Here is a 21,632-nt window from a genome sequence, read left to right as displayed (position 1 = left end):
TTAGCCTTTTTAAAAGGGTTAGCAGCTTACTCACTAACTGTCTGCCAGGGTTGACTGTGTGGGTGTGGGGCATGATTACAATATTTAGTTGTCCTCCATGGCAAAATAGTAATAAAAATAATACTTTTGATTGTCTCCCATGCAAAGCCAACTCTGGCTTCTCTAGATATGATGAGCAGTCAGTTCCAACCCTTATGCAAGATGACCACTCTGGGGTAGTCACTACCTGTTGACAGGCTTGTTGGTCTGGTTGTTTGGAGGAGAGAGGGGCTGCAAGCAGAGGACTTCTGCCCCCACCCTTGCCTCCAGTGAAAGTGAGAACTTGGTTGTGTCAGTGCTCAAGACCGCTGATGAGTGTTGCTTGTTTTTTTAAATGCTTGTATCACCGAAGGCTCTGCTGCCTCTCAGAGCTGTGCAGTTTCTAGTTTACCAGGTGTTCCTTTTTAATCAGGGCAGTCAATTGCCTAACAGTTTATAAAAGGCCTTAAGTGAGGAAGTAATCAACACTGTCTATTATAGCAAGAATAGGATTTGCAATCAAATAGTGACATGACTAATGTCATTGAAACATTATTACACTGGTGGCTTCATATTCTCAGGCAATATGCCTCAAATTGGGTATGGGGGAAAATAGCGTGTTACGTCATATGGCACAGGTAATGCAAGGTTATTAAGTTGCTGGTTTGCTGTAGAGGAAACCCACATAATAAAATGAGCGGGGACTTTGTCCATCAGATTCAATTAATTCAGACATCTTACTGTTGTCCTGAAGCTCACCCCAGCAATAAGCAGGTGTGTAAGAAAAGTTCAGGCAAAACTGAATGCTGGAAGACATCAGAGAATCTCCTCCCTGAAGAGGGATCTCCTGAGCTGAAGGGAAAGCTATTTTGAGTAGCCTGATAAACACAAGAACATTCCAGGAAACTACTCCCATTCAAACTCGTGTCTAGTTATAGCCCCCAATTCTTTTCATTCCCATAAGCAATACTTCTAACTTTTAGTAGGGTCATAGGATAATTAAGGTTGGAAGGGAAATAGGATACCAACAATTATGATATCTCCCATAAATGCCTATTGTATGGGATGGAGATGTTGCCCCTTTATTGAATTCTTGGTTCAAAGCTGTAAAAGAAGACAAAGAAACCCCACCCAGCATACAATGCTTTCTGAATATAGTATCATTTTATCTTTTTATCATAGTATCATCCTTCCCTCCAGGATGTATATGTGATTTAATTTCTTCTGTATGTTTCCAAGTAATCAGCCAGTTTTGTTAGAGTACAGAGGAATTTAGCACTGGAGGAAGTCAGTTTTTATGGCTGGAAGTGATTCACAAATTGGAGCATCAGATCCGTGCTCCCAAATGACATATTTAGGAATAGCGTTAAGGGCCAGTCTTTGAAGACGTTACTGTTCCAAATGGGGAGCAAGAAGGTGCAGTCAAATATATAGAGAAAGACACTCCTCGTGGCACTGCAGAGGCCAGCCTGTATAAGACCATCCTGGAGTGTTTGTGACTTCAAACCAAAGTGCTGAGTCAAAAGGCAGTAGAGGCATAACTGTCCTCTTGACGATTCTCATATCCGTTAAATGTCTGTCACTTCTCCATTGAAGGAACTTTATTCTCAGAGTGTGAAAGATTCAGCTGGGGCTAGTTTCCAGGGAATTACATTTCAAGTGAGGATAAAGATTATTAATAAGGATTATTAATAATAAATATGTCAGGTCTCTTAGAAAGGTCTAGATGAAAACGTGGTCATTAGAAGCTGGGGTGTCTTTTACTCAAGATTTTTTTTTTTTGTTTCCAATCTATTAATATACTTTGAGAAGTTTGTCGAAATAGAGGCATCTTCAGTTATCTGGGACAGTAATAACAGACTTCTTGATGTAATTGCTTTGCAGTTCCCTGAAGCCTCTAATGAATTTTTTCACAAAGCTGTTGGGCATATTAAAAGTTGTATTTGCTGCATTCTCATTCCATGCCCCATTGCTGCTATTAGAGTAGGGTAGAGCAATTCTGCAGAGTCAAGGGAGACTGAAGGGATTTCAGTATTAAAGCAGAGCTAAACTCAGTGTTTAAATGGTTACCCGGTTACCTTTTTATGTGTTTTCTGTCCACGTTGCATTTGTGTCCTCTCCATATATTCTGGCGCTTGGCTTCTCCTCTGCCTGGGTAACTAATGTTCCTCCCTGGGTTCTGGGCAGGAAAGAGTGCGGAAGTAACATGCAGGATCCTGGGTAATATGAGTCACATTGCCAAGGTTGTTGGTATCAGGCTTTTGCGTTTCTCTCTTTCCAAAAGGGTGGGTCCTTTAAAGTGTATTTTGTAGCTTTCTTCAGATACGTTGCTCTATCCATCATATGAGGACATTTCTAATTATTTATTTTGGGGCAGAATTGAAAGGTGAGGGCATTATCTCCACTTACCTGTAATGCACACACTGGGTGAAGAGTTGAGGCCTATGGCATGGTTCAAAGAGGGACGGAGACAAACACAATGGTATACTTCTCTGTAGGATTCTACATCAGGTCCATTTCTTGTTGACTGCATTATATGTTAATTATGTGAAGGCTACACAGAAAAAAATAGTATATATGGAAAATACAGAATTGCCAGTGAAGATTAATCCATAAACAATAGGACAGAGAATACTGAGAAGACAATGGTACTTCTAGAAATTTATACTGTGCTCTTTCCTGAATCACTGGGGTGGGTACTTAGGCATAAAAAAAGTATGCCTTTTTTGTTAGTCAAGTCAGTCAAGTGCCTGGTATAATGTTGTGCATCCTGAGTGGTGACTTAAGGGCTGCCCACAGCATTTCTGTTGTGTCAGTATTGGGTGGAGAGGTTTCGTGTTTGTTTTTTGTGGCATATTTTACTGCTACTCTTTCTGCATATCATCTTGGAGCTCTGCAAGACCAGTGGAGTAGGTCCAGTTGACGGCTGCAAAGATGATGTAGAGCAGCTAGTATTGTGGGAGACATGTTCAGATAACTTGCTTCTGTTTTGATGTCCGAACTAAGGGAAGAACAGAGCAGCAGGAGAAGAGAGGGTTCGAAGAAGATGCAGGAAGGATTCAGGCATAAAGAGCTCTTCACTTGAGAAAGACTGAATAGATTGGCACTGTTTAGAGAGAGTAAGAGAACAGAGAAATAGAATACTCAGAAAAACAAATCTGATGGGAAAAGGCAACCTAGATGCCTCTGCTTACTTTTCCATGGTCACACAAAGTTGATCAATGAAACTGAAAGTCCAAAAACATAACAACTGTAAGGTGTGCTCTGTACCACATCATAGCCTGGAAATTCGTTGTCACGTGCTGTCATTATCTTAGCCAATGTTCCAGAAGAATCCAAAATAGAGGTAAATAGTTGAATAATGAGAAGCAAGCAACTGTATCTAATACCTTTAGTTGTTTTACTTATAAAGCTGTGTAATGATTCATGACCAAACCTAACTTCCTGGCAGTAGGAAATACTTTTTTCTGGCAGCTTAAGCAGCCTACATGAAGGGAAAAAAGTACGTCTCTAAAGCTGTTTGGGAAGCTGTTCCCATTTGGGTGGGAGCCTGAAAACTCCCGTTAACTCTCACTTTTAATGTCTGGCTTCTCAGTGTATGGAACATTGGTAAAATGGAAAAACTTAACATGTCTTCCAAAACAAATCTGAAATACATTTGGCAGTTGGGCGTCCCTCTCCACACGTCAGCATGCACGGGAGAAGCTGTGCAGAGGGAGGCAGTTAGCACATGAGCTTGAGTCACAGTAGATAAGTGTTTCTATAGCAGCCACCTTTGAGGGAAGGGGAGGATGGAGATTCTCTAGGGACAGCATAGCGGTGCCTGCCGTGGCTAGAAGAAACTCAGTTTTGTCCATGTCTTGTTGGTCTTTGTAAGTCAAAACGTTAGTACAGAGCTGGATTATGCAATACTTCTGTTAATGGATGGGCTGACAATTGACAAAGCCTGTATTTCAGTTGACTTAATTTTTTTTTCTTTTAGAATTTCAATTTGTTATTGTCCTTGAGAGCAAATAATTTGAATAGAAACTTTCACACTTGCAGGTCAGGTTGTTTATCTACTATTTAATGCTGAGCGGATGAGATAGTAAGTCTAGGTGATAACAGCCACAAGCTTTAACATGGTCTCAAGCAGCAAAATGCAGCCTGGGGTATGTGATGCAACTTCCAAAGCCATGCATTTCAACTTTTTTGATTTGCAGGCTGTCTTAAAATTTCCCTACTGGAAGCATGGACCCCTGCATCAGTGAAGTTAAGTGAACTGGCCGTAGGCTTGCTTTCCTCAGTAGCCTATGATAGATGCCTTAGAAACAGGCCATGACCCACATGATGCAGCAGATGAGAGGTTTAGGACTCTGGCCTGATAGAATCAGTGAGCTGTGAGCAACGGTAATAAGAGTGATAGGACAGGTTTCTTAGCAAAATGGGGTGTGGGTGCTTAAACACCAGACTGGAGGTGCCTGTTTTGTTTGATGATATGCAACTTGTGACATGCAAAATTGAAGGGAGCCCTAAGAGGAGGAAGGTGGTGGGCAGATCTCATCTCACTCTCAACAGGGTTCCTGTTGCTGTCTTATGCCAACAATTTTATACCAAAAAAATTGAGCCTGAAAGCATGTTGATGGAGAATATATTAGATATATGTCCACAATGACACTTTGGTCTGGAAAAGGTCAACCCAACTTCAGACCGTGTTCAAAAGGTTTAAGGTACTGCATGAAACAGTAATGGCTTTCCATGTGCATTGGATATTGAGATTATTTTAGGCTTCCGTATTATCCTAAAGCTGTTGGGGAAACTGGAGAGAACTCTAAGAACAGCTTAAAGCATGAGCGTGGGTTGGGTAATCACTTCAGGAAAAAGTTACGAGAGCAGTATGTGCAAACTGACAGCTCTACTGTGGGAAAATGCATCATTACAAACAGCAGAATAGTATACACGCTAATAAAAGAGAGAATGATTGATTATAGTTGTTAGGATCGAGTAGTGAGAGGAAGTTGAGAAAGCTAAGCTTAGTAACAGGAAACACTTTCTAGTCATGAGGTCTATTTGTGCTTCAGAAGTGTCTTACAAGGAAAATGATGATAGTCATGCTAATTAGGATATTCAGAAATAAAGCTGATGAATCATTAATAAATGTAGAAACCCGTGTCATGGTAAAAGTGGAGTAAATACTCAAAGATGTCTTGGCCTGTTCAGAAGCTTCAGCAATACAGAGAAAGTGAAAACTGTCTTTTTGTTTTGAAGATGCTATCCATACCTCTCTAACTGCCCCAATACCCAATACCCTGCTTCAGGTTCCAAATTTCTCTTAAAGCAGGAAATTCTACAGGGGACCAGTGCGAGGGAAGATTTTTTTTTTTCTGTGATTCTTGGGATAAAAATCAGCAAAGTCATAAAAGGAGACAACATGAAATTGCCATCAAGGTGAATTGCACTGTGACTTGTCGCTTGTCCTCTGCCTTGTGCTGCTGAAAGTCTCAAGTTTATCAGGGTACATACAGGAACTTTTTTAAAGCTTTGCAGTATCTTTAGAATTCAGATATTTACCGAATGCACTCTAGCACAGGGGAAAAAAGTCATCCCCAGCGGCCGTTTCTTTCCTTACCACTTGCTGTTTGTGAACAATTATTTGTCTTGAGCCAAATAAAGATGCATTTTGAGATTTCTATGAATTTGTACTATATAATGAATAAAAAGAATGATGCACATTTCAAAGTATTTGCATAGTTCTACACATTTTAGTATCTCCGTTTTCTTTAGGTGGTGTCTTGACTAATACAGAAAATTCTTGCATGCAGTGACAATAATTTGCATTTTTAGTGCATCTCCTCAAGGGACCTATTTGCTGCTTACTCTGAGACTTCTTTGCAATGGTGATGCAGTGCGCTGAAATCTTAAAATGAAAGTCAGCCAAACTAACCTTAAATCACCTTGCTATTGAGGAAAGGAAGAAGTTTCACATTTTTCTTCAACCTTTAATGAGTCTGTACCATCCCAATGGGAGTGTCTCTTAGAGTTAGTTCGTGGATGGAAGGCATTAACGGTTCATTTCATCTTACTCCCAGGTAATGAGGAGCATAATTCTTCTGTTCTTCAGTCCAGCCTGCACCAGCGTCTTAGCTACAGGGTATGCTTTTTCTGTCTTCACTAATGTCTGTATTTGACAGACCTTTCCAATTTTTTTGATGTGATTTCAGCTTCCAAACAATTTGCTGAAGAAGTCTTGAAAGCACACAATGACTACAGGAAGAAACACGGAGTCCCCCCATTAAAACTCTGCAAGAAGTTAAACAGAGGAGCCCAACAGTGAGTTCAGTCCTTTCTTTTCTCTAATGAGATTTGTGACACTTTTATCCGTTAGGTTTGACTGTGCATACTGCAAAAATATTTGCCTTTTGACGTGCTGATATTCAGTGAGGACTTACTGGGTGGAAAGTGAGGGACTCTACTCTTTCTGTCTCCCTACCCAACCCTTTTCGTCCCTTCTTTCTCCATCACATAGCACCAGCTGGTCACATGGACACTTCTGTGGTCACAACTGTAGAAATCTTTCTTGCACCCTTTTCCAGACGTGGGCTGTATCTGTCTACACTGGTATGTCTCCTCTGCAGAGGGTAGTTGCCTAAAACATGCTTCACCACCACCTCTGTCAGACGATGTCATCTGCAGGAGAATATCCACTGCTGCTGAAATAGGGAGAAAAGAACTTTTTCATGGTAGGAAGTGATGACTGGTCTAAGATCAATGGAATTGGAAGGAAGTAATTTCAGATCAAATTGTCTATCTCCCTGACCCAACAGCAAAATCAGTATACGTTGTTCTCAAGACTGTCAGGAGGGACACATCTTACCTCTTCTCCAGTGTTAGCTCTTGTCAGTCTAACGAACAGTGGATCCATCTTCCTGCTGTCTGTCTTAAGTCTTCGTTACAGAAATTTGAGTCCAATACTGCTTGTCCTCTTTGCTGTAGACACAACCACCAGATTATTTTCTTTCCCTTTACAGCAACGTTTTTCAAAGTAGATTTGAAAATCTTCAATTTTTTCAGGCGATCCTCACAGTACAAAGGAGATACCTGAAGGAGTAAATGCTGATTAGACTATTCAGAAAATAAATGTCTTTCCATAATAGCTAAATAGTGGCCAGTTTGATCCCTGCAGACATGAGATCTCATCTCCCGTTAGGCTTTCTACCATAACCGTGCAGACTTCTCCGTGCCGGCTGGCGGGGAGCCAGAGAGGCTGTAGCCTTTCCAGAACCTGATTTACTGTCCCAGCATGGTGCCACACTGTCACACAGATGCACCAGCTCCCACACACCTAGACCAGAGATCTCCACCAGGTGTTGTGCTGTACAATGCACCATGTACATGGCGTGTGGACGTGCCCTCTGGCAGCAAGCAAAATCTGATTCTGTCTTTATTTTTTTCACAATTTTTTTTTCTTGAGACACCATGATAACTGGATACAGTATTTCGAAGAGATGGAATGCCAGTGACTCATCCACATACCTTTGTAATCAGCTGGGGTTTTCCTTCTGTTCTTCAAAGGGTCATTTTGTTTCTGTTTTACATGATGCCTCACAACAAGGAAGAAATTTCATTGACTTGTCAATAACACTTGTGTCTCCGAAGTGCTACAGTTGGCTTGAACAAGTCAACTTGTATGAATAGTTCAGATTATTTTGTCAAGTATGCGTTGCTCCACATTTATCTCTAAGTGTGCTATTGCCCTTGCTGAGTATTTTTAGGTCCTTCTGGAATTCCTCACAGTCCTCTCTGGTCTCAGCTGACTTTTCCCGCTGTGATGAATAACAATAGGAAACCTTTGGTTGTGGTCTGTAACTTAACTTGTAAGAATTAAAAGACACATGTTCAGAGACTGGTGAAACTGGTTGATAGCAAAAACCAGAAATCGTTTGGTCTGAGTAGAAGACATGAAATATAAGAAATCTCTTATTTGTCAGGAGAGATTTTGCATAATCTTAAATTCAAAGAAGAACTTCACCTTTTCTTTAGGTATATCTGATATCTTTGTTGGTATATATCTGGTGTATCTCTGGGTACTTTTCCATGCTTCTCTATCTGTGTTGAAAATGATCTGTTTCCTACTATTTTCAGTTCCAATAATTGCGACAGGTTAGATGAACTGACTATTGGATCCCTGCTTTAGCATGAGATGAGTCACCCTCAGCAGGTGTCTCTTTATCTCTGACTGCAATGAAACATAGGGTGATGATCTCAGATGCAAATCTCATGCTTTCAACTGCCTGAGCTAGAGCGAATTAATCACCCTTTGTCTCAAATCCTTGGCAACTTTGTCCGTGTGCAATGGGTACTTTGTTCCAGTCTTGTCTCTTGCTTGGGATGTGGGAATCCTTGAACAGAAAAATTTCAGGACTGTAGTGATATTGGGCATGAAGGAGCATCTACAGATCCTCTAGTTCAGGATCTAGCAGACTGACAACTGACAAATTTTGGGGATTTCTAAATTAATGGAGGTAATTAAATGCCTTTTTTTTTTTTTTTTTGAGGAGTAGGACAGAAGGGAATGAGAACCTAATGACTGAAGTACTAGCTTGGGCCAAAATGTTCAGGTGGACAAATTTCCTGTCTGGCAGATGCCAGTAATTCATGATTAGGGAAGGAGTAACAGGACAAAACAAATGTGGTGATCCTTCCCCCATTATCTTCTCCCGGAAATTACAGATTTCTCCTGGAAATTATGTTTTTCCTAAGCAGTAGGTTGTATCCTCATTTTTTTGTTGCTGTTGTTTAATAACTCCTGAAGATTTCCCACACACAATGTAAATTTGTCTAGCTCTTTTTCAAACCCATATGTGCTTTGATGTCTGCATTGTCCTGTGGCGATGACTTCTGCTGCACAGTGTGGAAAAAGTGCTTTGTCTTACTTGACTTTTAAATCTGTGACCTGATGATTTTGTGTGTTGTCTCCTATTTCCTGCGCTGTGAGAAATAGCAAATAGTCTTTCCAATTTCAGTCTCTGTACAGAAGCCTCTCCAATGTTGAATAAAGAGAATAATTGTTTTACACATGATGGTCTTCTTAACCCTATTGTCGTAAGACAATAAAATACATCCCACGCTCTCACACATGTCAACTTCTATAGAAACAGTGCTGCTTATCCCTATGTTGGTATACACAGTTGTTGCCTCAGATTCTCTGTGTGGTCCCCTTCTCCTCCATACTGTTGCCTGGCACATTGCTTTTGTTTTGCATTTGGCTTTTTTTTCATTTGTAAATGTAGGCTTTTTACACTTGCTTTGACTGAATCCCCACTTTGGTCTTCTTTCCATCCCATCAAGAACATTTAAGTTACTCCTGTGAGGGGCCTAGAAATGTCAGGAGGTGACACCTGTAGCAATTGCTGCAGGTACCTCCGTGTCGCCCAGCAGCTGCAGCTAAGGATGCCCGGTGGATTTCCAGGTGCTGGGCAGAACATGGTGGGGGGAGATCTGCCCTTTGATTTCTTCTTGGCCCTTCTCAGCAGTGACACAGGTGCTCATGAAAGACAGGGGAAATGGCCTCTAGGCCTTCCCTTTGCCCAACTCCTAGATCTATGTAAGCTTAAAGCATCCGTGACTTCAGGGCTTTGCAGCTGAGTAATTTAGCTTAAACCGTCATCTTCCAGCAAAATTCCTTGCTTGCATCTCCTCCTTTTCCTCCTGTTCCTCCTCCTCTCTACTCGGTGTGGCTGTGGTCCATGACTCAATGTGTGGATTCCTTTGCTAGGTATGCAGAAGAACTGGCTACCACGAGGGTCCTCAAACACAGCTCCGAGTCTGCTAATGGAAAATGTGGAGAAAACCTAGCATGGGCATCTTATGACCAACCAGGTAAGCTTTCTTCTCTTGTTGTCTCACAGACACTGGATAAATGGCTTGTCTCATGTACTTTGGGCTCAGAGCGTCTGGTTGCAAGACTGCTGGCATTTCCTCTGCTTCGAAAATGTGTCCACCACAGCCCAGCCCAGGCTCCGTGGGGACAGGACGGTGGTTTGCAGTCACCTACCTGTACTGAGAGCAAGGAGCACGTGTAGGCACGGAGGGGGTAAGGGACTGTGGTGGTGTGCTCTGTCCCTTTGGAGGCAGGACTTGGCAGCTAGGCTGCTCCATATGTCCCAGATGTGGAGCTGCCTTGAGTGCTACTTGTATGTCCCTAGGAGGAGAGAAGGCAGCCGTCAATGCCCTGTACTTCACCTTTATCCTTAGTTTGTCCCAGCCAAAGAGAGGGCTGACCACAGGCCAGCTCTGGTGAGGAAGGCGGAAAAATGGCAACTGCTACACAGCAGTTCCTGTTTGTGGGAGCAAAAACGGGGGAGGCGGACACCAAAGTGAGAGAGGCTAATGTGTTAGACATCTAGTCTGTTCTGCTCTGTCAGCGAACAGGCTTTGAGCCCTTTTCCATGCCTTCACTTTTGAAGACAAAAATACTCCATATATTTTCTGATCATAAATGTTAACACGTAAATGTCAGCCTTTGGTTTGGATGCCCAAAGAGCTGAATTTTGGCCAGGCTGACAGCCTGCAGTGAGCCTGTCGTGGTTTAACCCCAGCTGGCAAGTAAGCCCCACACAGCTGCTTGCTCACTCCTCCCTGGTGGGATGGGGGAGAGAATTGGAAGAGTAAAAGGGAGAAAACTCATGGGATGAGATAAAGACAGTTTAAAGCAAAAGCTGCGTACGCAAGCAAAGCAAAACAAGGGATTCATTCACTGCTTCCCATGGGCAGGCAGGTGTTCAGCCACCTCCAGGCAAGCAGGGTTCCATCATGCGTAATGGTTACTTGGGAAGACAAACGTCATCACTCCGAACGTCCCCCTCTTCCTTCTTCTTCCCCCAGCTCTATATGCTGAGCATGACGCCATATGGTGTGGGATATCCCTTTGGTTACTTGGGGTCAGCTGTCCCGGCTGTGTCCCCTCCCAGCTCCTTGTGCACCCCCAGCCTCCTCGCTGGTGGGGTGGGGTGAGAAGCAGAAGAGGCCTTGACTCGGTGTAAGCGCTGCTCAGCAGTAACGAAAACATCCCTGTGTTATCAACACTGTTCCCAGCACAAATCCAAAACGCAGCCCCATACTAGCTACTGTGAAGAAAACTAACTCTACCCCAGCCAAAACGAGCACAGAGCCCTCAGTCAGAGCGACGTTTAGCAGGCTCTTTCCTCCTGCCTCCTCCAGCGGGCAGGGCTCATGCCTTAGCCTGCTGAGACAGCAGGTGGGATGTATTAAAAGTGACCACTTGCTTGTTTTATTCCCATCTACCCCTGGAATTTCCAGCACAGTCTGAGGGAGACAGAAGTTCATTTCTGCAGGCTGGAGGCCCTGTTTGAAGAACCTGGAAATTTTAGTGAGTTTTAGACCCAGGGACACTGCTCAGTTCCTCTGCAAGTGCCAACTCTAGTCCCTAATGGGTATTTTTTCATGTTGAAAAAGAAACCTGGGGTGGAAAAATACAATTTGGTCCACTCATATTTGGCATTCTGTCCATTGCAAGAGTCTGAGGCAAGGGTTCAGAGCAGCATGGGAAAACACAGATGTACGGCAAAGTTTGCATAGTGGCTATGACTCACTGACTGAGCTTACTTCTTCCTTCTTGTTTTTGTTAATGGCCTGTGCTCTTTCCCCCAAGGTTAAAGTCACAGAATCCCAATTTAGAGAGCTGGAAACAAAACACGAATGCCTGTCTTTTTCGGGATCCCACTTGTTGTCTTCAACGCACTGTTTCCATACATAACTTGCCAGATTTGAGCAATTTTGTTGCTATTTTTTTATCCACAGGATTGAATGTCCTGCTGAGAAAATTAAGCCACATCCTCTTTTGTTCTGTAAAACACTTCTACAGGATCATTCAAAGTACCAGAATGAGAAAACTAGTTCTTCAAAGAAAGTTATTCTCTTGTCTGGGCTTAGTCTTCATCTTTGTGGAGCTGGTTCATTCATCCTCTTTTTCTCATATAGTTCCCTTTGGATAGTTAATTTGCACCCTGCTCAGTGAGGCTGAAATTTGTATTAAAGCGTCCATTCAAGGGCTTAACAAAGGCAGGCAGTGTCTTCCGGTTTCTTTCCCAGATAAAGCAAAACTCAATAAACCTCCAGCATACTCGGTATTCTCTCTAAAAAAGTGATGCTATTGTTTATTTTGGCTCTTACTGAGTTCTGTAATAATGCCAGAAGATGTATTTCTTGTTTCAGAGAAGAAACAAGCTTTAAACTATAAGAGCCTTCTAGTTTGACCCCTCTCCTGGTACAAGAATACCTTGAATTGTATTCAGGATTTGAGAGTTACATAGCCTAAAGCTGTCGCTGGAAATATGTTTATCCATGTAATCCAAGAAATAGTTGTCAGCTGTTTCCTCCCTCCAGTCCTGTAGGAACTGCTCTGTGGCAGACTTCTCTTTGTCTGTGTTCAAATAAGTGAGCTGTCATCTGCCACTAATGCGAGAGACCGCAGCCTGCCTTGGCAGCTGTAGTATGTCAGGCTTCTCAGGATGCCCTGTCTCATTTCTCATGTGTCGGGAGGCTGAAGGCAAGCACTGGATGACTAAATTCTGGTTGGGACGACTGGTGTGGCGTGAAGAACGTGCCATGTTGCTGGTGAAAACACTGCTGCTTATGAACTCTAGAGTTCGTAAGAGAAATTTACTGTATGTTATCACCCAAATCTGTTATGGGAGGAACCTGGGTCTGCCTACAGATGGGGACGAGTGGGCAGAGCAGCACAGACACCCTCTGCCCCAGCCCTGGAGGAGCATGCCCTAACTGAGAGCCTGCCTTGATGCATCTCTTGCTGTCTAACACCAGGTTTATACAGTATTGTTACATAAAGTCAAGTAAAATAAAATAAGGACCTGCATGAGAAACACTGGAAGTAGAGGATTACTTCCTAAAACCATTACTGCAACTTCAGTCTAGGTAGATATTTTATTTCTGAGGCAAATTTAAATCTACTACCTTTTTTCCCCTCAGACTGGTGGAAGGTAGGTTGTGATAACAAAACCTAGAAAAACATTTGAGGAAAATTCTGAGGTTTGGGGTACCTAGTTTTTAAGTAGATTGCCATGGTGCTGCCCATTCTCGCACAGAAATATGTCCTGAGTGATTTTATTCAAATGTTTTTAGCAACTTACTTAGTGGGATTACTTGAAGATTTAAGGATTCTTTAGTATGAGGAGAAACAGTAAGGCTGGGCCCAGAGAAATTAAACGTTAGGGGGAGCTGAAAACAGTAGTAGGGCTGCCACAGCTTTGTGCCCCAGTAGTGAGGCTGAGAGTGTATTCCCAGGCTGGCACACACAAACATGCATATACAGCATGTACATGTGTTTATATGCAGGTGGCCACACAGATCAGCACAGACAGATGCAGTTAGCGTTCACATAAACAGCACCAGTGGCCTCATCCTGTTCCCCTTTCTGGCTGATCACGATGAAGTCTGTTATTGCAATATGTAAAAATAAAATAATATATACATAGAAAGTATTTTTTTCCAGTAACGTATTCATATATATAAAAATTTATATTTTATAACATAAAATAATGTATCTAATATAGATACTTCAGTAATGAAAGTAAAATTCCAGTGTGGATCCCTGCAGCAGCTGGGCTCAGACACTCAGTCTGCTCAGTAGCTGCCCCTGTATCCCAGTCTCCCCAGCTGCTGGCACCTGGACGTACAAACCCCTGAGGCTGCATTTCCGCTCCAGTTGCTGCTACAGCGCATCTCGCGCACACGCAGCTCCCCGGCTGTCGGCCAGGACCCCCTTGTCCCTGCAGTGGCTACTCACTTCTGTAGCGACTCCTCCCAGGCCACTTCACCTGCTCACCAGCTAGTCCAGCTCGCGCTGTGCTATTGCTCACACACTCGCACCCGCGCTAGTGCTCCAGTTGCTGGCACCACAGACACCCAGGTCCCTGCAACCCTTGGTCTGATACAAGTTGTTGGCACTCAGGCCCACTCCCCCATCCACACAGAACAGAGCTCCTCACCCAGCAGAACACTTAGAAATGAAATTTAATGAGGCAACAGGACAACTGATGAGATGCAGGGCATGGCCAGGCAAGAGTACTGACGCCTGTTTACATGAAGTGGCCCCTTTTTATCTCTCTACCCTTCAAAGAGTGGTATCAGCAGAAGAACTTTACATCAGGACTGTTAGTCCTACGTATGGACTGACCTCATATGGTCAGTCCTCTGACCATATGAGGCAGCTTGAGGCACAGTCAGTGCAGCCACATTACTACCTCATAGCTTGGGTAAATAAAATAAAATCACTATGCTGATTCTGGACCTGGTCTTGGGCAGAACTATACTTGGGTACTAATTCAAGGATTGTTTTACCAAGTTTTTGTGCGATGTAGATATGTCCAGAGAGTCATGGTACTGATGAAACTCGTTAGAGCAAGATTCAGCCTCTTCCAGAATGAACAGCTAGTAAGTCTAACCAAGCAGGTCGTCAGGGTGGAGAAGGGTGGAGTCAAACTGTTTCCATAGAGAAAGTGTTGAAACTGTGAATGTGGTTTACAGCAATGCAAACAGGAAGGATATTTTAAAAAAATAGCAATCTAGTAATGGGTTCTGCAAAGGGAGCAACAGAAGAGAAGCTGCAGCGCTGACTGTAAGACAGATCTGCATGCTTTTTGATAGAAGTAAACTTCAATCATTTCTGCTACAGAAATGAGGGGTGGGAGTGAGATTTCTTTTTTTTCTTTCCTTCTGATTGAAATGCATTTTGAACAATAACCAACATCTGTTTTGGGGGGGCCTTTGCGGGGAGTGGGAACTGTTTTCAATGAAACATTCAAATGCAAGGGAAACTGACACTAATTGCATCACTTATTCCGTAATAATTTGAAATGGAAATACTGTGGCCAGTTCTCTGAACCAGCAAATCTGAGCATACAAGTTGCTGCTAAAGCAGGTGGACTCAGTGCTCTGCTGACCCCTCTGCTGTTCTCAGGTCATTTTCTGTAGGCCCTGGGAAGCCCAAGGGTCACTGGGCTCAAAACAGTTTTCCCTTAGTCCCCTGTGTATCAGCTGTCACTTTCAACGCTGGTTTGGCTTGCGTCCCACCACTGCATTGTTTCCTGCTCCCCAAGGGGCAAAGAATCAGAAGAAAACTATTTCAGAGGAAAGAGAGCATGTTTAATCACTAGGTACCTACCTGTCTTCTCACATGGTAATAACTTCCATGTAGGAACCCCCTCATCTCCTGTGGCATATGACAGATACAATTAATTCCCTTCACTTCCAGGACACTTCTTTAACTTCTTTAACATTTCAGGACAGAGTCTGTCAAAAGTTGCCTTAGTTGCCTAGTCCTTTGGTCACCTTCTGTTTTGCCGGGAACAAGTCAGCCTTTAATTTCTCGCAGCCTATGATGCAATGACTCTTAATTCAAGGAGGATGACAGCAATGCCATGTAATGATAACCTGATTCTGCACATAAATAAATGGAGCATAGCTATCAGCTTCTAGGCTTTCACTGCCTGGCTGCAATAAGTTGCAAGCTTTCATCCTTGAGGGCTGGGAATTAACACATCATGGATTGTGCTACCCAACTATGCCTGTTGTCTTTCATGTACAGGATTGAGGTATTCTTACCTGATGCCATTGCCATCTCCCTTCAAATAAAGTGTTATGAAATTTTCATATGACGGTATTCTTTAAATTAAAAAAAAATATGAAGAGATACTGTGTTTGTCAAGAATTCCATGTGTCTTGCAACATTTCCGTTATGGAGATTTTAAGTTCTTGTCACGTGGAGCCTAGGTACACTTCTTAGAGCTACAGTAAGCAGAGTGGGGATGATTTTCTCTTGAACTGCTCTTTATGCTATGTCACAATGATAGATAGATGGAGGGAATGAAGTGCTGGCAGCAGTGGGAATGCAGTCCTACATCTGTAAAAATACTACTTACATAGTACAGTCACTTAAGCACTTGTACACACAAAATACATCGCTTCATAAGATCTGACGTGTCTGCAGTCACATTCTCACCGCCCAGCTTGCCACAAACACATCTAAATCCTTCATAGCTTTGAAGTCTAGGGTGGGACAGGACGATGTTTGGGTTTTTTTTTTTTACTATGTGCTTTTTCTTTTCCCTTTGAATTGCATAAAGATTGCTCTCTGCACGTTTTTCAGTCTTCATTTTAGCTTTAGTTTGAGTAACAGATGAACAGATAATTTATTTGCATTACAGACTTCAGCCATAAAACAAGTCTACAGGGTTTGTTGTTTGGTGCAGGGAGAGCAGGGAAAGAAGGAACCTATTGTTATTCCTGAAACATTTACTTTGGGAAGCAAGAGAAGTTTTGCTACCTTTTTATGTAGGAAATGTAAACTGACTCTACTAGGAGAGCACCATTTCTAACAAGCAGTGTGGCACAGGTAAATTCATAGTACTTTCAGTTCACAGACCTCTCAAGAGATGGCATTTCATTCAATATTTTCTTTTCAGTGACAGCTCTGACAGCCAGCCTGCCAGGCTAACAATGCCATCCTTTTAGCAGACTGCACTCGTAAAGCAACTGAAGTTTCAAGGAGTTAACAGCTCAGTGTCTGACTTCTAGAACAGTGCAAGTTTAAGACATGAGTCATTGCTGTTCTGCAGCCAACAGTCCACCAGGGACCAGCGTTCTTCATGACGGTAGGCTTAACAGCATTGGCAGCTTGCTATGAAATCAGCTAGCCTTGCGTTATACTTCCTGGAATGCTAAGCAGAAATTTCATTATTGATATAGCTCAGGGAAAAACCTGCCCCCTTTTCCCTCCCCAGTGTTTGACACAAGAATTTCCTAACAACCAGTAATGGAAAAGAAGTAACATTTGACTTTTGAGTACATAGCATCTGCAAGTTCTGGTCTAAGCTCTTGCCCTCTGTGCTGCCTGTTCCACCGGATCCATTGCAGATTATCAGAATCTCCTCCTTTCTATCAGGTTCCTTAATGGTTCAACAGAAAACAAGGAAGGATTATTTCTTTGGTGAACATCAACCTTAGAGACCCACAGGCATGTAGTGCTACATCACTGGCCATAGTCATAGTCCTTATACAGCTGTGGTCAGTGAAAGCCTTTGATGAATGTGCTGGACACAAGGACTTCCACATAGCAGCAGCTCCTTGGCATGTATATTTGAGGTGTCTGACTGTAGTACCCCGAGTTAGAACGCCTCAAAGTGGACATCCACAATGGCTCAAGGGCTAAGTAAGAATCACTAAAAATAAACGCACTCAGAAATTTGAAGTATTAAAGGCTGATGCAAACATGGAAAACTAGAGGATGTCAGAAGTGTCATTTTTCTTTGGTTTGCTTGGAGCTCTAAGGGGATATCTTCATATACCTGCATCCACAGGTGGGAGGCCTCCCTGTAGAAAAGGCCCCTGTGCCCTTTGCTCAGAAAATCTGCCAAGGCTTACTTAAGTCTTTTCAAACACATTCCAAGAGGGAGGAGCTGCTGAAAGCTGTATGTAGAAGCCTCATGACAGGAGCACTCATCCAAGGTGAGGGAGATGTGTCTTCATTGCCTTCCAGGCTGAAAGTTCCAGAAGGTTGTGGGCATTAAAAAAATGTAAACTCAATGTGTTAACTTGCCAGATGATTTCTTTGAGGACTAAAGGGATTTCTTCCCCAACTCAATCCAAATGCTGTGCCACACAGACCTCACTTGTTCAAAATTTTTTCTGACTTCAACGTTGCAAAGTTTTAACCGCAGGCGAGAATTGGTGGGTGGTCCTGTTTCCTGATGTGTTGGTGATAGTATAGTGCTCTTCATCAGCTCTGTCCTACCAGATGAGCACCTTGCTGCAGAGATCTTCCCTGCATGGGATGAACTCTGCCTGGTTCTACAGCTGTTTCATGGGTTGCCTGCCCAGGCTTTGAGCCAGGCTGTGCTGGCCACGCAGTCCCTGGCACTCCAGTGGAAGAACTGATGGACTGACTGCGTCGAACAGAACTCAAGTCATCGATGGCATTGATGGCATGAGATGCTTAACAAAAAGCATTGGACTACTTAGTAACTGAGTAGCAACAGCTATTGCAAAACAATAAATATTTGGTAAGTTAGATGTACTACCATGTTACCTACATTTCAAAAACTCTTTTCAGTAAAAAGATTGTTTCTCCATGTTTCTAGAAGTTCTTGCCAGCTATTCACGGAAGATCTTGCTGGCCAGGCTATAAATGAGCCACACTTCTGTGTTTATGTCATGATTCCACAACAGATTTCTTTTGTCTTTCAGGAAAGGATGTGGCTGACAGATGGTACAGTGAAATAAAAAATTACAGCTTTCAAAACCCAGGGTTTTCTTCTGGGACAGGTAAGTTCAGACTGGGCACTGTTTCTTCAACAACACAGCTTTTATTTTAAGAAATTGGCTAGACAACTTGTTTAGGTATTTTTAAAAAAACTACCTTTATTTCTTAGGAAAAAAATTAGAGGGGAAAAAATTAGAATTTCCTCAAAGTTTTATGTTAGAAACTCACAAAAGGGTAAAAGGAAACTGAGAAATGAGGAAGTTAGCAAAATTTGTGGGTTTTTTTTTAATATTGTATTTTTCCTCTGACTCCAAAGTTTTTAAAAGGCAGCTTCGTTTTAAGGGTATTTAATTTGTAGAAAATACTAAATTGGAATCATAATAGGTGTCTTACTAACTATGCTGTTGTTTACACTGACATGTGTCTTCTACCAAGTTATATCACTCCAGTCACAGAGATAACTTCAGATATAATTTGGAGATGAGCCACAGGCCATTGGCTGCATGTTGACAATCCGGTGTTGAATGAACATAAGAACATTGTTCCTTGAATAATGCTCAAGCAAGAGATATACCCAAGCTTGTTTCAGATGAAGAAAATAATGTTTTTCTCTCATGGGGTCTTTCTGTGCATAGAGGGTACAACTGAGGGAGCAGCACAATGCAGGGGTGACTATTACAACTAGGCAGAAGGAGCCACAAAACCAGTGTTATTTTGAATAGTTGCACATGCAGACACATGGAGGAGTCTCCATGGTCAAAGCAAATGATGGTCAAAGCAAACGAATCATTGTCACTGTCAGAACTGCTGTTCACACTGCAGGGAGTGAAGACCATGATTTCTTTGTCCAATTTTATATCAGCTACTCCTCAAACTACTTCTTTCATGATTCTCTTACTAGGTATTCTTATTTGGATATAGGACATGGAAATGGAATAGTAGTGTGGAACCAGATCAGATCAGGCTTTTTCAAGACAAAATGCTAAATGTAGTTTTCTTTTCATGTCCTTAGCTTGTTCTCCTGTTAGAAAAAGAAACAGTTTTGTATTTTTCTTTCTTCCTCTCCTTCACGTGTTAAAAGGAATGGTATAGTTTTAGTACCTAAAATGAATGCATATGTTTATCTTTCTTTCTTCAGGTCACTTCACAGCAATGGTTTGGAAGAACACAAAAAAGATGGGAGTTGGAAAAGCATCTGCTAGTGATGGCTCAACATTTGTGGTGGCTAGATATGATCCAGCTGGAAATGTAGTAAATCCAGGCTATTATGAAGAAAATGTTCTTCCTCCAAGAAAATAATTTTTTTTTTTAAAGGTAGTCTTACTGCTTAATGACAAACGAACCTGGATTTGGACTTAACAGTGTTTGAAATGAAGTACGATTCAATGAAAATTCCCGTTTGATACTGCTGTTCACTTCTCATTACAGAGGAAGCAATTACATGTTGCTTGTGTCAATCTGCACATGAGGTCCTTGTTGTTTCTGAGGGGGCTTCAGTTTATTTGAGGATGAGTTATATGCAGCATTTCTGAAGGGCAAAATTTATAAGGTTTTTTTTTAATAGTTTGCATGAACTCTGTGTCAGCATGCGAGTAAGCACATTTTGGATGTCTCTTTTTAAACAAGTAAATCGATAGCTTTCTGTAAACTGAAGATACCAGCTTGTAATTATATCACATACTCCCAGTTTTCCAGTATTTTTTAATAACTGTAACTTCTTTGCTCTATCTATACCTCCTCCTACTGTGCGGCCTTCTCTGCAGATGGAACATATGCAAAACGTCCCATATGAAAGGTACATGTGTAAAATGTAGTGGCATTCAGACCTATATGTTTTTATTAAGAGGATCTCACAGAACACTAAAATGTTGCTGGCAAAACTGTATCTGTCAAGCAAGTTGTTACTAATGCATGACCTGAAAGCTACTAAAAATTTTTAAATCCTAGCATTATATTTTAGGTGCTAATATTTAAAATCTGTTTGAGATAAGTGTATTTCAAGTTGAACCCCCATTTTACAGTTTACAGTATGTACTTTGTCTTACAATCAAATCGTTCACTTCTGTTACAGGAAAGCAAGGTACTGCCTTTTCTCTTAGATACTTACGCACAAAGAAAGTTTCTTTGATGGAGCACATTGGATTTTATTTCTCAATAACTTATGTTTATTTCCTAGGGAATATCTTCTGCAGGTGTCATGCTATACAGACAATAACATTCCCAAATCATCTCGTCTCCTTTAATAATGGCACAGTAGGAGGTATTGACATGGTCATAATTAAGAGATGTTTACTCTTTGTTCATATCATTCAATAATAGTAAAAATATTTCATGTACTGGATTGATGCCTTGAAAAAAGTCAGACTGAATTTCCTTAAAAGCAAGCAAGCAAAAATTCTGAGGACACTTTTTTCTCTTATGAAATGTGGATTGGTCCATTTTGGCCAGGTTCATATCCTGTGCTTCAGTTTGGGGTTTTCTTTTCTTTGTAAATGTTTCTTTTGACTTCTGCTGAGATTCTGTATGCCAGAATTTGGTTCATGAAGAGTGCCATTACAGAAACACTTACTTTTGTTTACACAGTTGTAATAAACTGCACCATTACGGCTTGATTATATGTCACTGTGATGCTGTATGTTACAATCTTTTTGCTGAATTTGACACATATAATGAATATCTGAAAATTAAATATTTTTGAATATGAATTACTCAAGCCTTTGCTGTTACCTGAGTCTTTGTTAAATAGTCTTCAGATTTTATTTCCAGGACATTAACATATGACATTATTACTTTTGCAACATGGAGCAAAAAAAGCAGCAAGTATTCTGGTCCAGGAAAGAAAGAAGAGACCTTCTAAGAAATGATAAATCATACACTTTATACAAAGATTGAGCTACCACTTGAATCTGAAGCCGAAGAGGTGTACCTCTTTCTCTGTTGAATTCCTGCTTTGTTTCTCGTTTCATTTCTGCTGCTCCCTCTCTCGGTTGACGTGTGCTCAGTAAAGAATACCCACTCCACTCCCACTCAGACGTGTGTGTTTCAGTAACTGCAGTCTTGGGGCCTTCCCCTCTTCAATCCTCAGGTGACAAATGTTGCACCTCCAAACATGTTTTATGTGCAGCGCATTATCATCCCTGAGAATGAAAACGGGACTTTCTAAAAAAAAAGGCTTGCTGCAACTGATGTAAAGGTACAAGCTGATGTTAAGTAAATTAATGGTATTAAAATACTCTGGGTTTTCCTAATGACATTGCTCCTATTGGCCCTACAATTCCTTGAATGGCTGGTGTAAAACTGTGTATGTTCTAGTTGAGGGAGTCAAGTCAGAATTTTT

The 21,632-nt window shown here is 41.8% G+C and overlaps 1 protein-coding gene across 2 annotated transcripts in view; it reads left to right on the top strand.

Moving 5' to 3' along the window:
* The window catches only part of GLIPR2 (GLI pathogenesis related 2), a 28,480-nt gene extending 7,159 nt beyond the window's left edge, over window positions 1-21,321 (top strand). Inside the window, exons 2-5 of one of the 2 annotated variants that reach the window (XM_075494241.1) lie at window positions 6,219-6,327; window positions 9,773-9,876; window positions 18,280-18,357; window positions 19,434-21,321. In XM_075494241.1, the coding sequence (XP_075350356.1) occupies window positions 6,219-6,327; window positions 9,773-9,876; window positions 18,280-18,357; window positions 19,434-19,594 (452 nt within the window). In that variant the 3' untranslated portion in view covers window positions 19,595-21,321. Of the gene's footprint in view, window positions 1-6,218; window positions 6,328-9,772; window positions 9,877-11,817; window positions 12,152-18,279; window positions 18,358-19,433 lie in introns of those variants that run through there. The other variant, XM_075494242.1, reaches the window with a different exon arrangement.
* Window positions 21,322-21,632: the final 311 nt, after the last annotated feature.

Source organism: Mycteria americana, chromosome 2 (assembly GCF_035582795.1).
Source record: "Mycteria americana isolate JAX WOST 10 ecotype Jacksonville Zoo and Gardens chromosome 2, USCA_MyAme_1.0, whole genome shotgun sequence".
Lineage (NCBI taxonomy): Eukaryota > Metazoa > Chordata > Aves > Ciconiiformes > Ciconiidae > Mycteria > Mycteria americana.
Note: the sequence above shows the minus strand (reverse complement) of the source record. Positions and strands in the feature narration are given on the sequence as shown.